Below are 18738 nucleotides of genomic sequence, written 5' to 3' on the forward strand. Positions count from 1 at the left end.
TTGAAACATGCTAAATAATAAGGGAATAATAAAAAAAGGAGTTAAGGGGTGCCTGGGTGGCTCAGTTGAATTGAGTGACTGACTCTTGATTTCAGCTCAGGTCATGATCTCATGGTTCTTGAGACTGAGCCTGCTTTGGGCTCCATGCTGCCTGACATTCTCTCTTTCTCTCTGCTTCTCCCTCGCTCACATGCGCTCTCTCTCTCTCTCTCTCTCTCTCAAAATAAATAAATAAAATTTTTAAAAAAGAGTTAAAAAAGCAAAGCAGGCAACCAAATCCATTGGCTCTCACGGGATATTGAATGAAGTACTGTTTTGTAGAGTTCCTCAATACATGAAGTGATTCTCATAGAATACAAACATAAAGAGACAAGTTCTGGCTTAGAAATATCATTTGTTTTGCTAATCATGTACAGAAATCAACTTCACATATAATGCTATTAATAAAGCGCTCGGTTGAGCAAAAACTATAATTAAAAATAAATACAAATCAGAATTCTTTTCATAATGAGAAATGACAGTATCACTACAAGCTGGTAATTTGTGAGTATACAGAAATCGCTACACCAATATGAAACACTTCTGAGACTCAGATTTCATTCCCTACTTTCTAAAAGAAAATTATAATGGGGGATTTTCTGCACTAAAAATTATCCTTCTTGATTTTAGCTATGCTATAACTAGCTCCCACAAATCTCATGTTTTGGGGTGCCACATTAGGAATTATTTTTAAGTTTTTTATTTTTTATTTTTTGTAATATTTATTTATTTGAGAGTGAGGGAGAGAGAGAATCCCAAGCAGGCTCTATGCTGTCAGCACAGAGCCTGATTCAAGGCTCAATCCCAGGAACCATGAGATCATGACCTGAGCCAAAATCAAGAGTCAGACACTCAACAGACTGAGCCACCCAGGTGCCCCTGGAATTATTTTTTAAAGAAAACTATCTTGTCCCTGTTTTACTTTATTCCTGTGGATCTCCTCATGCAGCACAAGCCTCAACTCTGAAAACAGTAGAAGGAAAAACATAAAAAGTCCAAGACTCCCTCAAAATCTGCCTAACAGCATATTTTAAGATTTGGGAGAAAAAAAAAAGAATCGTGCTATTTAAGTTACTCTTGGTTTCTCTAAAAGAAATTCATCGCAGGCTTAATTTCATAAGGAATGGAAATAGTACATGACTTAAGATCTGCATGAATGTTCTCTATGTTCAAATATAAGGTCTTAAACATGACACAGATACAAAATCATATCCAATATATCTTCTTCTTTTTTCCTTTGTATACCTATACAAGGTTCCTTGTATACCTTTGAATACCTATAGCTATTCCTGCCAAAGCAACAGAAAAGAATCTAAGCTAGTTTGAGAACCTCAAAATACCTGATCTGAGAATCTGAAAATGCCAGAATCTAAGGAAATGAGCCACAGTGATAGTAGCCATTAACTGTATGGATATACATTACATTTCAGTACATAAATTCTGTACAATAACAAAAACAATTTTGCTCCTATTAACAGACTTCTGTATAATGGCAACTGTTTAAGAAACCTCTATGGGATTTCAAAGAACATTAATAATCAATTTTGGAAACAATAGTGAGAATTTTGTTCGTACCTCACATTTTGCAAGGAACTAAGACTCAGAGAACAATATGGTTTATCTGAAGGGCACAGCAAAACTAGACCCAGAAAACAGGTTTTCTTATTCTAGCTTCACTTCTGCAACACTCAGCTGCCTTAGAAATTTCCTTTGCATAAAACTCTTTATTTTTAAAATCAGAGAAGGAGAAACAAATTAACAAAAACCAGTGTACCTATCCAGTTGGAGGAAATACCTTTCTGAAAAAGATAATAAGATAACGGGTCCTATGTTAATAAACACTTGAAAGAAAGTAGAGCTTAGGAGTATTAAAAGATAAACTGACGAATATTAAAATTTTAAGAGTTTATTTGAGCCTACATCAATTCCAATAGGGCAGCACCTCACCGGAGCCTCCACTGACAGGCACTTGGAGAGAGACTTTTATAGAGAAAGTGTGGCAGCAAAGAAAGAGAATTATTGATCGGCTATAGTTTAAAGCCTACTTGGCTGTTCCTGGTTGGTTTCAATTTCACAACCTTGAGGCATTTACAGCTTCAATTTTGGTTTGCTTACGCAGACCCCTGGCCTTAGGGCCACCTCAGTCTAGGGCCTCCTTATTTAATTAATTTCAACAAATTAAAGGTAAAGTATGGGCTTGAGAGGCAAAATGAAGGGATGTGAATGTACATCTGAGGGAGTGTAAACTGGCAAGTCATTTAACCTCTTTGGACTTGTATATAAATAACGATAACAATGGTGTCTACAAAAAGAGCTGACATGAGGATCACCTGTGGGAATTCATGTACGGTATGAGACCCGTGGCACATGGGACATGTTTGCCATTGCTGTATTATTATTAAATGCCACTACTCTACCCATCTTCTTCCTGAGCATTTCCTTCTTCCCTGCCCCATCCATTATGTAGCTAATATTTATCATGAAGGTTGAGTGCTATCATACTACACTTGGAGCTTCTTCCCACCTTACAAGAGAGAGGCTAATTTGGATTTGGTCAGGGCCAACGGAAATAGACCTAACTGTGGCAGGCCTATAACCTGGGATGATGGCAGAGGAATCTGCACTAGAAACAACAGCTAAAGTCTTCCCAAATTTTCAACAGTCCTCCAGAATACACCACCTTTACATGAGTCACCTCACCTCTGAGGGTCTCCATTTCTTTATTTCTAAGAGAGGATGGATGGTTCAGAAAGTGAGGTTTTTGGAGCCCTTTCAGGATCAGATGCTATGAACAGGAAGCCAAGCTGAGTACCATCTATATCCTTCCAGATATCTGCCTTACCACACTCTCCTACACCACCCTGTGCTAACCGGAATAGATATTTCCTATGGTTTACTTAATGTAAAAATAGGTAATACTGTATGTGAACAAAGAGTTTCATAGTCGAAATGAGGCTGAGTACCAAATGGATCTCTATACCCATTTCCACTGAAAAATGTGCGACACCAAAAATACGCTGATTTTATATGATACCCAATATATCCAGGTGACTGATACTTCAATAGTAACAAAAATCCCTACCTTGAAATCATAATGGTTATACATAGAAACATTTCAGTCATAATGGTTACATTGTTTATATATCAATATATATCCAGGCAATTTATTTACCCAGTAGTTAGCATGCCTGAATTTGATGACTAAAGTAACTCTCTTTTTTCATTTGCTACTATGTAGATAAAAATATGAAATTAAATAGGAATAATTCCAGGTAATTAATCTGCTAGCATTTAAAAACCTCATGACTAAAATTCACTGACCCTGATGTGTTAAAGACATAGGACTAGAGTACTGAATGTAAACCTATGATCAATTAAATACAGAGGTTAAAATTGAATAAGTCACTTTACCCACAACCATTTTTTAGATATCTTTTTAAAACCCTTTCATGTTTACAGAGTAATAAATACATTTACAATGGGAAGGAACCTTAACTGTCATATAACTGATTTCTAAATTTTAATGATCCATGACTTGAGGCATAGGAAAATAAGGTATCCTGTCCACAATTACAAAATCATCTAGTAAACCTGACCCATGTTTCATATCACAAAGCAAACTTGCTTCTCTATATCAATTTTTTGTCAACAGACGAATACTATAAGATAACATTCATTAAACTGCTCTAAATAGTTACCATTATCTACTTCCTGAGAGTTGACCCGCAATTCAAACAATTAGTTTTGAAAAACTGGAAAATAAATATTTCTCAAGGCAAAATGAATACCCTTTTATAGGAATGCATTTAGTATAATTCAGCAATACCTTTGGGATATGGAACCTTCAATTAGAACTGAAGAAAGACTGAGCCTTACAACAAAGGCATAAAACCAGATAATGGGAAAATAGAATTTAAGTTCTTTATACAAATGAACTTAGCTAGCAATTTGCTATAGAAGAAAAGGAAAAACTGGGCTTTAATGTAGCCATGGCAACTTCCTATCTTCACAAATCTCTGAACTTAAATATCCAAATGTTTCTCTTCTTCAGACTCTGTAGTCTTTATAATATACATAATGAGTTACAGGAAACAAGCGCACTTTGTTCTTAAGCTTTAGCATTGTAAAAATTCATCTGAAAGATAGTGGATTTTAAATCTTCTTCCCCGTGTTTCCTCGGTATACTTAAGCTGACTTTTTAGATAAGCAACATAAAAGAACACAGAACATTCAGGTTGCTTCTGTTGGGTGGATAGAACGGAGCATCCCCTCCTATATATATCAGAGAACAGTGCATATACTTTTATTGTGCCAACTCTATCGTGCACCATCCCTAACCATTTACACCTTGGATAACTGAGAATTTGGTAAGGAGATACTGCATCTGATTTATTGCTGACTCTCCAGTGTCTACAATGGTGCCTGCCAAAAAGCAGTTGTTCAATAATGTTTCTTAAGAGATGAAAAACAGATGAAGTTAAGGAATAACGAACTTTTTTACCAAGAAAAAAGTAGCTTTTGCCCTAAAAGTTTCCATATAAAAGTATGTCTAGAAACAATTTCTATTTTTAGATTAAAGAAATCTCAAGTTATAATGAGTATCCACAGGTATTAAAAATATTCTAATATTTGGGAAGCCCTAAAACTTCTTTCTCTTAATTAATATCCTGGACTGTAAAGTTTCATGCTGCCAGCCAGAGTAGAATTATACATATATTGTATGTATAATTTGAAACATAAAATGTTTTAGGACTTTGACTCTCCCTCAGGCAAAATCTACATGGGGAGCCAATAAGAAAAATGAAATATACTGTGAAGAAAAATTGAAAAAGCACAAAGAACATATGTTGAATGAAAATTCCACATCTTGGGGCACCTGTGTGTCTCAGTTAGTTAAGTGTCTGACTCTTGATTTCAGTTCAGGTCATGATCTCACAGTTGGTGAGATTGAGCCACGCTGTCAGTGCAGAGCCTGCCTCGGGTTCTCTCTCTCTCCCTCTCTCTCTTTCAAAATAAATAAACTTAAGAAAATAATTTTAATGAAATTCCCCATCTTAAAATGTTTTAATTTTTTTTAAAAAGGTCTTCTGAACCAACTCCACCTACACACACAAAAAAGCCTTAACTGTCAAATTACACTCTGTCAATGAAAAATAATTTTTTATGTTTCAATTTTTACAAATCTTATGAAATGAGATTACAAATGAAAGCATATGACCGATGCAGCAGGCCCTCAGCAAATATTTATGGAAAGACGGAATGGAAGCATAAATGAAAGAGTAGATAAATGATAATCTCTAATGAGGGCTGACATTGAACTTGTAGGACTCATTCATTCAAATCATTTAAAAGAGCCTTTATATAATACATTTCCTTGAGATGTCAGTGTTCATTCCTGGTGACATTTCATTAACATTATCTGCTGAACTTTTATAATATTCAATTATAATTTATTTTGCTTTAATATATAAAAGATTCAGTTGCCTTTAAAACTCAAAGAAGATACAAAAATGACCTTCTAAAATAGTTTTACCTTTAAAAAACAACTGGAAATAAAATAGTGAATTATGAGTTAGTCCTTACCTCCTAAGAATATGACCATATATACGAATGTTCACCATAAAAAATGGGAATCATTTAATGACAATGCATATACTGTTCATAACAATAGTTTGTATATGGCTTATTTACTCTATTTTAAGGAAGAAAAGTAAGATAGTTTACCTACATGTTATCTGTTTACAACCGCCCATCCACATTATAAATATTTATTGAAGACTTACGTTCCAGTGCCTATGCTAGGTTCCAGAGCAAGCAACAGCCCTAAAACCATTAAAACTCAAGTTGAAATATTGATTGCTTGAAGTACAATTTTCCTGCTCTTATTTTAGAAGAAAAAATTCCTGGTATCTTGATATGGGAAATTATGTAAGTACACCAATAATTATGTAATGCAAGTTTTCTAAGCTTGAAAATAATTTTTCAGAGTTTATTATTTTTTCAATGTATTCAAAAAGGAAACAGAGGAGAGGGAAAGACGGGGAAGAGAGAAAATAAAATAAGAGGGTTTATGGCATTAAAATTCTCAAAGAATGAACATGGAATTAAGTTGGTCAATTTTTTAGTGATATAATTAGCTTAATATTTTTAAAAATTTTTATACAGCTGCATATAAAAAACAAAAATCTCTACTTAAATAATACTGCCATTATAATTATTCAGCCAAAATCCCGACATGGCCAACAGCAGTAACCATTGTCTCAGTGGTAAAGCTAAAATGTGGCTTTAAAGAACAACTATGTTTTTAAATTGTTGCCTATAAAGTGAACCATTTTCTGTTTTGCCAGTGGACACTTTGTTGTACAATTGTAATATGTCTCCTTTTTAACCATCAGACAATAAGAAAAAAAATCTGTAAAACTCTGGGGGCGTATCTGTTTCTCTTTATTTTGTTCTGTGTTACTTATTGGCAGTTACTTAGGAAGAAAAAAAGTCATTTTCATCACTATTCCATATGCTATCATCCAATACAAATTATAGAAAGACACATTTGTGAGTCATTATTTTGCACACATTTGTTTAATTACTCCTACACTGGAGGTACAAGGCTAGGTACTACTCAACCAATCAAATGCACTAATAATATGACCACAAAAGTAAGTGGAACCCAGACCCTAATAATATAATCTCATAATCTAGTAAGGAAATAATAATCCAGTCATCTCCATCTAATAAGAGGGTAATCTAATAATCTAATGTCTAACACTTTTATGTTCAGTAAGGGGAAAAAAAGAAATGCAAACAAATGATTAAAACACAGAGAAGGGACCAAGAAAGAATCCAGGAAAAGTTTCCCAGCACAGAGGTTTCGGGGCTGAGATCATTCCAAGGGCCATGAGACTCAAGAGGTCTGGTTCCTGTGATAATACAATCTTTACTAAAGCAGTAACATCAGATTATCATTTACAATGGCTATGGTAATTAAGAACTGTAACCTGACTTACCTGCTTCTTATTCTACATTCACAAATTGCAGATACATAATTTGTATTTCCAAGTATATTTTTTAAATAAAGTAACAGCATTGGCCAGCAGCTTCAGACATCAGTATTCTCCTGACAGTCACATTTCTCATTGTAATGTACCGGCATTTTGTTTCATCCTTTGCAAGTATGGTTAGTGTGAATCTCACACTAGTTACTATTAGTAGATTGATGAAATTAATTTTCTAACTGAAAAGCTGAAGACCAAAGTAGTGACAGCCCTGCTGAGAAACAAAATCACTACAGTACCCTTTTGTTAAAATTATTTCATCTCATCTCTACACATGAATGCAGTGTGGATTACTAGACAGAACTGTTGAACCTGAAGACAAAACCTGGGTTCTAATGTCACCCCATCTTTTATTAACTGTGTGATCTCTGGCTGATGGGTCTCACATAACCTTACATAAAAAAAATGGAAAATGGGATTTACTTCCCAGCCAAACTCACAAGGTCATTATTTTGTTTTTAATGTTTATTCTTAAGAGAGAGACAGAGACAGAGCATGAGTGGGGAAGGGGAGGAGAGAGAGAGAGGGAGACACAGAATCTGAAGGTGGCTCCAGGCTCCAAGCTATCAGCACAGAGCCTGATGCGGGGCTTGAACTCATGAACCGCGAGATCATAACCTCAGCTGAAGTCAGATGCTTAACCGACTGAGCCACACAGGCGCCTCTCTCACAAGGTCATTATTAACATAAAATAAACAATGAATAAGAAAGGCTTTGAAAACCATGAAGCACTAAGATATAAGATATTATTACTACCTTATTATCCTGCAAACAATCTATGCCAAACAGTCCATTAGTGAAAGCATCATAATCATTTCCAAAGACATGAGAAAAAAAATCAATATTACAATGAAGAAAGGAAAAATTTCCACATCTTCTATTGTGCTTCTCATACTGACAATTTCTTCCTACAGATCGGGAGAAATAAAATTTGAACTTGTTCACTACTATAAGAACTCTCCTTTCCAAAACTTCCAGAACAAATCTAGTTCAAATGTGGTTGTTTCTGGCATATGGCTACGTAAATAATGAAATGAGGTCAGAAAAGAGTTTCTAATTAAACAAAGATATAAATTTAAGAAAACAGAAGGGTAATTTCAAAATAAAAAGTGGCATTATTAGGTTAACATCCCTCAAAAGAAGAGTTCATCTTAAATATTTTTAACCCTCTAGTTAACATAAGGATATAGGCCTCTCTGCTGGAGAAAGTCAATTTAAGTGATTAATTGGCAGAAGTGATGCTTTCTTAGTTCTCAACTGAATGATTTATGGGAACATGCAGAAATGTATTTGTACTTTGTACCTAGGTTTTTTTCTTCATTTGGGGAAGAAAGAGGCAGTAGCTTTCAATTTTAGTTATATTCAGGTACCCTTCCCATGTGCTCCCATATCAGCTCTACAATGAATTATAGCCATCTGTCTACTTGTGCTTCCCCTTCCAGACTAGAACCTTCAGAAAGGAAGAGAACATGTCCAGGTCATTTTTTCACCCTCTAGCTATTACCCCAATAACTGGAACACAGAAGGTGCTCATTAATTGACAGAATAAATTAAGGAAAAAACTATAGATATATTAGATTGACTTTTCTTTAAAGTCTAATGTTCCTTTGGATTATACTCAAATTTAATCTTTGAAATTTAGTAATATAGTCAACATGTATTCTGTATAATAGATTTATGCATGTTAAAGCAGCTGAATATTGAAATTGGTAAATTAAACAGATGGAAATGCTTAAATTATATGTAGAGAAGATGAATATATACATTTATTAATATAATTCATTTATACATTCATTCAAAACATTTCTGGAAAATCTACTACATTCTAATCACCATGCTCAGGAACTGGGGATAGAAAGTTAGGCAGGCCTTACGCTCTCAAGGAGATGACTACCTGGTGAGGCCAAGAATCAAGTAAATATTCTGATAGAGGTGTGTGCTGGGACCATGGAATGACTGTGGAGGGCAGTCAGGTACAGCTGGAGGGGAGAGGTTATATGGAAGGTTTCACAGAGAGGTGATGCTTGAACTGAGGACTGACCAAACAGCAAGAGTAACTAAAACAAAGAAACAGGCATTCCAGGCAGAGAGAAGATGAGGTACCCAGAGCTCTATTGACAGAGGGAAGGCTGCATGCAGAATGGCATAAGATGATGAGAAACACAGAGAAAGAGAAGAGAAATCCCAGATTGTGGAGGGTCCTATGGGTCAATGATTTATCAGGAATCTTCAGTGAAGAAGGAGGTATATTAGATTCTCTCTTCAAGGGACTCAGAGTCTACTTGAAACAGATTAGGAATAATAGCCAAAACGTCCAGTTTAAAGCAAAACAACGACAAAAAAGGACTCAGCCACACACACAAAAAAATAATCTTGCCATTTGCAAACAATATGAATGGACCTAGAAGGTATTAAGCTAAGTGAAGTAAGCCCCATAGAGAAAGACAAATAATTATATGATTTCACTTGTATGTGGAATCTGAAAAACAAAATAAATGAATAACAACAACAACAACAACAACAAACAAACAGACTCATAGATAAAGACAATAAACCAGTGGTTGCCAAAGGGGAGGGGAGTGGGGCAATGGGTGAAATAAGAGAAAGGGATTAAGAGGTAAAAACTTCCAGTTATAAAATATATAAGTTGCAGAGATGAATAGTACAGCATAAGGAATATAGTCAATAATATTGCAATAACTACTATGGCAACAGATGATAACTACACTTATTGTGGTGAACATTTTGTTATGTACATAACTCTTGAATCACATGTTGTACATGTTGTACACCTGAAATGAATATAACATATGTTAACTATACATCAACTAAAAATAAAAAAAAAAAAAACTTTTCCTTAAAAAGTGGAATTTTAGATTAGCTAACAGATGAAGTAATGAAAAAAGAAAAACAAAGACATTTTTAATTCAAGGCAACTTAGTACTTATCCGCACTTCGCGATTCAGTTTTTAGATAAAATCACATCTCGGGGCCCTTGGCTGGCTCAGTCAATAGAGCATGCAACTCTTGAGCTTAGTGTTATGAGTTTGAGACCAATGGTGGGGGTAGAGATTAAACTCTTAAAATAAAAGTCACATGTCTTAAAGGATAAGAGGAAAATTAGGTATGACTGTTAACTGTAAATTGTTTATAATTTTAAAAAATAATTTTTTTAACTTAAAAACATGTTTCTCTCTGTAGAGACTGCATTTCCAAATATATTTATCTCTCTCATAGAAACACCCATCTTAGAGCAAGTCAACATGCCAATATGAATGTCAATACTGGGCAGAGATGAAAGAAATAACAGTATTTACAAAATCATCATTCAGAAGACCACTATTGCTGGGAGGCAAAAAGCCCCAGAATGAGGAGTGCAGGCATGCTCTAGTTGCAGGAAGAGTTCACCCACAGTCCAACTGATGGAGTATACATCTAAAAGCAGTGTGGTATTTTAAAACACAGCACATATCAAAACTACAACCTAATTTTGGATTGCTTATTTTTATGTGATAAAGACATGAGTATCCACTTAAAAGATGGAATATCTAAGTGCCTGTTTTCCTCATGTAATAAAGTTACTTTTTCATTTTTAGTGACTAATGGGATGTAAGTTATTTTCAGGGAAAAAGAAAACAGTCAAACGTTAATCTGAATGTCAGTAAAGAATGACAATCTACAGGTACATCCATGGCAAATTAGACTTAATCGCTCCCAAATACTGAAAAATTCAAGTCACTTTATACAAAGGAGACTGTGGAGAGAAACATGAATGTCAATGGGAAATCTGGCTAAATCCCACTACTTCTAGTTCATTTCATAATTTGTTTCTAAATTTTGTTTCTTGGGAACCCGAGGAATCACAGGCTAACTCATTTAATTGTAATTGAACAGTATTATTTATTTGTAACCATTTAATTTTGCTCCTCTAAGAGAAAAAAGCAAGCCATCATCTTTGAAAGGCTCTTCTTTTTCCCTATAACTAATTATGAAAGAGAATGACAAATATAATAAACAAAATTCCCATGTATAAACAAGTAAAGATGGGAAGTAGCAGAAAAATTCTAGAAACATAGTCACTGTGTTTAATATAACTTCAGCCTTCTAAAGACTTGATTTCTCAGCCTGTCCAATGTCTGGGCCAAGGATAGTCATAACAAGGACAAAGTCATCAAAACATATTGAGTTAATTGTAAACTAAAAAAAAATTATATGTAAGATAATCATAATTAGTTAATCAATCATGGTATTTTATGGGTATTAATTATGGTATCTTTTTTTCCTTTGGACTAATTGTTCTTCTCTTTTTTCTTTTATGTTCTATTTTATTATAGTCAGCATCATGCTGCTATTCCCTCAAGTACTGAACAAGCATGGGATGTGAATATCACACTCCTAAATAAATGAATTGCTCAATTTCCTGTGACCATCTATACATCCTCCATCTTCAGAAAGTGTATCAGTGTCCTATCATAGAGGAGATAGTGGTCTGTTTTCCAATATGCATGACATCTCTGGACAAGACAATTGTGACACCAGCACTTATTTCCATGAAGAAAAACTTTGTGGTTTTATGGCATTCATCATTTGACAAATGCACCTATTTTCCTTATCAATCAGCTCTTACTGAACTTACTCGCAGTGACTGTGGAATCCTTAAGGGCCCATTAAATTTCTGAAGAAGAAAGCTAAGATGAAGGACATGCCACTCCGAATTCATGTGCTACTTGGCCTCGCTATCACTACACTAGTACAAGCTGTAGATAAAAAAGCGGATTGCCCACAATTATGTACATGTGAAATCAGGCCTTGGTTTACTCCCAGATCCATTTATATGGAAGCATCTACAGTGGATTGTAATGATTTAGGTCTTTCGAGTTTCCCAGCCAGATTGCCTGCTGACACACAGATTCTGCTCCTACAGACTAACAATATTGCAAAAATTGAATACTCCATAGACTTCCCAGTAAACCTTACTGGCCTGGACTTATCTCAAAACAATTTATCCTCAGTCACCAATATTAATGTAAAAAAGATGCCTCAGCTTCTTTCTGTGTATTTAGAGGAAAACAAACTAACTGAGCTGCCTGAAAAATGTCTGTCTGGACTGAGCAACTTACAAGAACTCTATATTAATCACAACTTGCTTTCTACAATTTCACCCGGAGCCTTTATTGGCCTACATAATCTTCTTCGACTTCATCTCAACTCAAATAGATTGCAGATGATCAACAGTAAGTGGTTTGATGCTCTTCCCAATCTGGAGATTCTGATGATTGGGGAAAATCCAATCATCAGAATCAAAGACATGAACTTTAAGCCGCTTATCAATCTTCGCAGCCTGGTTATAGCTGGTATAAACCTCACGGAAATACCAGATAATGCCTTGGTTGGACTTGAAAACTTAGAAAGCATCTCTTTTTACGACAACAGGCTTATTAAAGTGCCCCATGTTGCTCTCCAAAAGGCTATAAACCTCAAATTCCTGGATCTAAATAAAAATCCCATTAATAGAATACGGAGGGGTGATTTCAGCAATATGCTACACTTAAAAGAGTTGGGAATAAATAATATGCCTGAGCTGATTTCCATCGACAGTCTTGCGGTGGATAACCTGCCAGATTTAAGAAAAATAGAAGCTACAAACAACCCCAGGTTGTCTTACATTCACCCAAATGCATTTTTCAGACTACCCAAGCTGGAATCACTCATGCTTAACAGCAATGCCCTTAGTGCCCTGTACCATGGTACAATTGAGTCTCTGCCAAACCTCAAGGAGATCAGCATACACAGCAATCCTATCAGGTGTGATTGTGTCATCCGCTGGATTAATATGAACAAAACCAACATTCGATTTATGGAGCCAGACTCACTGTTTTGTGTGGACCCACCTGAATTCCAAGGACAAAATGTTCGGCAGGTGCATTTCAGAGAAATGATGGAAATATGTCTCCCTCTTATAGCTCCTGAGAGCTTTCCTTCTAATCTGGATTTAGACACTGGGAGCTATGTTTCCTTGCATTGTAGAGCTACTGCAGAGCCACAGCCTGAAATCTACTGGATAACACCTTCTGGTCAAAAACTCTTACCTAATACTCTGAAAGACAAGTTCTATGTCCATTCTGAAGGCACACTAGATATAAATGACATAACCCCAACAGAAGGGGGTTTATATACTTGTATAGCAACTAACCTTGTTGGTGCTGACTTGAAGTCTGTTATGATCAAAGTGGATGGTTCTTTTCCCCAGGATAACAATGAATCCTTAAATATTAAAATAAAAGATGTTCAGGCCAATTCAGTTCTGGTGTCTTGGAAAGCAAGTTCTAAAATTCTCAAATCCAGTGTTAAGTGGACAGCCTTTGTCAAGACTGAAAATGCTCATGCTGCCCAAAGTGCTCGAATACCATCTGATGTCAAGGTATATAATCTTACTCATCTGAACCCATCAACTGAGTATAAAATTTGTATTGATATCCCCACCATCTATCAAAAAACCAGAAAACAATGTGTAAATGTCACCACAAAAGGTTTGGACCCTGATCAAAAAGAATATGAAAAGAGTAACACCACCACATTTATGGCCTGCCTTGGAGGCTTTCTGGGGATTATTGGTGTGATATATCTTTTCAGTTGCCTCTCCCAAGACATGAACTGTGATGGTGGACATAGCTATGTGAGGAATTACTTACAGAAACCAACCTTTGCATTCAGTGAGCTTTATCCTCCTCTAATCAACCTCTGGGAAGCAGGCAAAGAAAAAAGTACAGCACTGGAAGTGAAAGCAACTGTTATAGGTGTGCCAACAAATATGTCCTAAAAACAACTAAGTAAACCTACTTCAAAGAAAATCTTAAGACTGCACCTATGCTTGAAAAAAGACAAAAGCAGAGAAATATTACTTTCTAGAAAGAAGTTTAAGCTTCACCAATGCTGCTCCTGACCAAGGGAAATATGTACAAGTTCAGCATTTTAATTACCTGGCTTCAAAGGGTACTGTGGCAACCAAATAAAATAATTCCATTTTCTAGAACTTTCATGTAACTTTTATGTCTGGACTACAGTTAAAGTGGACAAAAACATTTCTGTATTTTTTTTAAGTATATAAGAGTAGTTGAACTGAGCAATACCTCCTCCTGTGTTGTATTACACATATTAGCCACGAGTTTTTGCAGTGACTAGATAACTTGAATTGACACGTGGTGTAATAAAATGGACAAATTCTGTAGAGTAGACACAGTGAGTATGTGGGTCTCTTTTATAAGAAAAAAATACATTTTGGATTAAAATCAATTGCTTTTGTCTTGTTTTTGTTTCTAAATAAAGAATAATTTCTGGGAAATGTCATCTGATCAAGTGTCATTTAAATGACAGCATTTTTTAAAAGTGTTTTTCTATAATGAAATTTGGAATGCTAAGACACTTTTATTGGGTTCTGTAATTACATATTTGTAATGTACAAGAATGAATTTAGGACATTTTATCTGTATTGAAAGGCAATAACAACAACAAACAACAACAACAACAACAACAACAACAACAACAACACTCTATTTAACCCTTTATTGACAGAAACAAATTCTCAGGGATATCATGCAATCACTTAAATACTTTCTTAACAAGCAACTTTTGGAGTGGATTTAATTGTTAAGTTCACATAATGTAAATCCAATATCTGAGGAACTGAAAATTTTATTTTAATAATTAGTAGTACCTCAACTGTAAGCTGCTTGCTTTGCAGAAAATATTGCCAAATTTTGGCAGGACTTAGGATTTAGGTCTAATTTTCAAATCTCTGATTCTGAATATTTAATGTGCTTCACTGCAGTAAGAATAAAATGATATAATAATTTGCTGTGTTTCAAATCTAACAACCAAACACGTTGTACAAGAACCCAAAAAAGGGAGGTTTATATACTTGCATAGCAACTTACCTGGTTGGTGCTGACTTGAAATCTGCTATGATCAGAGTGAAGGGTTCTTTCCCCAGGATGACCATAAGTTTTAGAATTTTAGAAGACTAGGATATTCCAAGAGTAGGATTTTAAAATTTTACTTTAAACATATTAGGTATTTGGTAGAGTATGCTTATCAGGTTCAATTTTATAAAATTCTCCCTTTTATTTTGTTCACCACCATACAAAAATGACATAAATCAGATAATTCCAGAGTGTAACAAAATTTAAGAGGATAGTTTTGATAATAAACAGAAAAAGCTTCAAAGACTAATTTAGAGTAAAGTGAAAAGATTTAGTTCTCTATGACTATATTTAAGACACCTAAAAAACACAGCTTAAAAAAATCACTGAAGTGCCAAAAACATTACTAATCATTTAAAGATCTAAAATAGGAAATATAAAGATTTCACTTGGAGAAAATAACCAAAGTCTTTCAGGGTTTTAAGTCATATTTCCAAACAAAGACCCACAGTCCTAAAAAATAAACGCATTTGTGTACAAAAAAAATATCCTGAAACAATAAAAACCTTCTAAGATAATAAGCCATACTTTTTATAGGCAAATCGCTTACCTCTACAAAGCAATAAGGCTTCCATGTTAATTGCTGCTTTGCCTGTTCATAATGAAGTGTTTAACTTTTCTTACAATAGCTTGCTGCATGTTATCAACATGTCACTGGTCTGTGAACATTTCCAGCCCGTAGCCATATCAATTTATTTGTTAATGCAGACATTTGCTTTTATGATAGCCTTGACAGTTTCTAATTAAATCCTGCTGTTTTTGACAAAGTGGAAGGTAATTGTTATGAACTCTTTAAAACAAAAGGACAAACTGTGTTAATTTTAACACATCGAAAATATAAAACTTGCTAATTCAATGTGTTTCCCAAACACAAATTTTACATTCTGATGAATCACTATCAGACAGAGGCTGACATTAGAATTTATCAGGAAGGCACGCTCATACATCATGAGATGTTTCAGCACCATGGACAGAGCTTTTTAGAGCCAGGCTATTTGTCAAAAATATAGGAGCTGAAATATGACCTATTAGGAGGCAGGTATTGCATAGGTCAGCAAGAACTTGCTCAGGTATCTTGTATGTTTCTTTTAAACCTATCTGCCCGAAGAACTATAACAAACATAGCAGAAAGCTTAAAATGCATTTCAAGCTACATTTTTCTTAGAAAAATTGTAGCAAATAAGCACTCTGAATAGTTACCTAACAGTGGACAATGAAATGAAGTATTTTTGTTACAGCCAAATAAATACAGATGCTCAAAGAAAATCATGATCCTATTTACTTCCTTAAAATTTAATCTAAATTGCCAATGAGAGTTAAAAGACATTTGCTTCAATAACAAGAACAGCATTTCCTTCTAAACCTCACATAAAATTAAGCACTAGTCAGAATACTCAAAGCATGTAACTTACACTTTGGTGATACTATATGGATGCGATGGCAAACTTTACCTATAACAAATAAAACTCTAAAGTTTATACCTCTGTGATTTTCAATGGATCTTCTCACCATGTATGGAGAAAAACACTTTTTCACAAAAAATATTTAAAATTTGATTTGAGAGACAGCATATGTGCACAAGCAGGGTAGGGGCAAAAGAAGAGAAAGAGAAAGAGAGAATCTCAAGCAGTTTCAGGCCCAGCACAGAGCCCAATGCGGGGCTCAATCCCATGACCCTGGGATCTTGACCTGAGCTGAAATCGTAAGCCGGATGCTCAGTTGACTGAGCCACCCAGGCAACCCATTACAAGAATGATTTTAAAATAATTATATGCTTTATAATTTATACTATGTAATAAAATTCAAATCTTCTGAAGATAAGCATGCCCCGTTGAATACAAGTGATGTATGAAAACAATGCAGAGCAAAATGTGTCTTTGTTAGAAAAGGTAATCAACAATATGCTGCCAGTCATGTACTGACAATTTTGCCTAGAAAGAAATGAAATCCATTTATGGTGCCTCTATCTATCTTTTGATACTTGTTTTAATTCTTAAAATTTTATTTTAATTAGATAAAAGGTTTTTAAGCAAAATTACATATCAGCAAGCATAAGTTTAAAATTATAATTCCTTAGTCTATTTGTTAAACTGTAATTTCTTTGGTTACCCTCTATAAATATTTACTGTATGGCTATTTGTCACTGGAAAAACAGAAGTGAACAGGACATATTTCCCACCACTTAAGAGACTTATATTCTACTGGATTACATACCGGTTATATATCACTGCTTTCACAAGTATGTGTTAATTAGGTTACCTAGTAAGAGTCCCAGTTTCAATCTATACTTTCACAGAATAACAATACTCAAAATATCATGTTTTACTCTTGCTCTAAAAGGTTTTACTTATTATACTTTGATATGAGAATTTAATTCAAATTTATTATGGGCTTTAATGCGCGCGCGCACACACACACACACACACACACACACACACACACACACACCAGCCTGAATCTATACCTAAACTGGTTAAATCAAGAGTCATGTCTACCAACTATGAGCAAAAAATTTAAAATTTTATAGATTATTCTTTCACATGAAAAAATCAGAAGAGATATGTCATTTACTAATAAAGCTAACAATAAAAACAATGAAAGGTTTAAAACTATGTGTTTGCTAAAGCAAGGGAAAATTCCAATGAAATACCTCACAGCTGCCACAAGTGTCAGGAAAAAAATCTCACTGTATATATCACTATTAAACAAAATCTTCAGCTTCATCCCAATGTTGGCAGTCTAGGAGATACGTAATAATGAACAGTGATTAAATTGCGGCTAAATTTTCTTTGATCCAATCTCCCTGCTCGCTCTCTCTCTCTCTCTCTCTCTCTCTCTCTCTCCCCCTTTCTCTAATACTCTCCTTCCCACACAACAAAGTATAATAAATAAGTATACTTCCCAACAAAGTATAATAAATTAGTAAAAGTTTTTTTTAAGTGTATAGTTGCCAGATATGTTTACTATATCAAGCATCCCAAATGGTCATAAACTACAATGATCTCTTCCACCACTTTCTCAGATGGTAATATTCTCACCCTATTCTATACCATTTTACCCTGACTAATACATTGTTAACTAGGTCATTGCTTGGGATCATGGCAGTATGTTAGTGGAATGAAAGAACCATGCCTAGAATCAAAATGCACTAATCAGCACCATGGAGCTCTGGAAAAAAAAAAAAACTGATTCCAGTTTCAACACAATAGTGGCTGCTTCTGTGTGTTCATTTGTAAAATGAGGGCTCTATCTATTATTAAGGGTGACTACCACTTTGATTTATCTTATTCCTCTGAAGCAAGGGAAAAATAAAAACACCATTTGTACACAGGAATAAAATGACAAAATCAGAGTTAATTCTGAAAGTCATAATCCATATATCCAGTCCTAAGAAAATCATTAAAAGATAAATGTTTAAAAAAGATTATTGCAGTGAAATATAGATTATTTCCAAAATCTATCCTAAACATTTTATTAATTATATAACAAAGGTGCCCTTGAATTGAGTAGTAAGCATTCAGTAGGCTTAGGTAAGAAGATCATATGAACCAGAACACAATTCATTTTTATTCCTACTGAAAATAGACAGGCCCACAGAGATTTGAATTTACTATTCTGATTCACTTTATATACACATCAGAGGGCTCCTAAAGCTATCTTTGAAATTA

The 18738-nt window shown here is 34.6% G+C and overlaps 2 protein-coding genes across 8 annotated transcripts in view; one reads left to right on the plus strand and one right to left on the minus strand.

Moving 5' to 3' along the window:
• LRRN3 (leucine rich repeat neuronal 3) overlaps nucleotides 1-14433 on the plus strand; it is a 38861-nt gene extending 24428 nt beyond the window's left edge. Inside the window, exon 2 of the mRNA XM_006929314.5 lies at nucleotides 11426-14433. Within this exon, the coding sequence (XP_006929376.2) occupies nucleotides 11785-13911 (2127 nt within the window). The 5' untranslated portion in view covers nucleotides 11426-11784 and the 3' untranslated portion in view covers nucleotides 13912-14433. The remainder of the gene's footprint in view (nucleotides 1-11425) is intronic.
• Nucleotides 1-18738, minus strand: part of IMMP2L (inner mitochondrial membrane peptidase subunit 2) — an 888431-nt gene that overhangs the window by 442918 nt on the left and 426775 nt on the right. The gene's annotated exons all lie outside the window — the stretch shown is intronic.

This window comes from Felis catus, chromosome A2 (assembly GCF_018350175.1).
Source record: "Felis catus isolate Fca126 chromosome A2, F.catus_Fca126_mat1.0, whole genome shotgun sequence".
Classification (NCBI taxonomy): Eukaryota; Metazoa; Chordata; class Mammalia; order Carnivora; family Felidae; genus Felis; species Felis catus.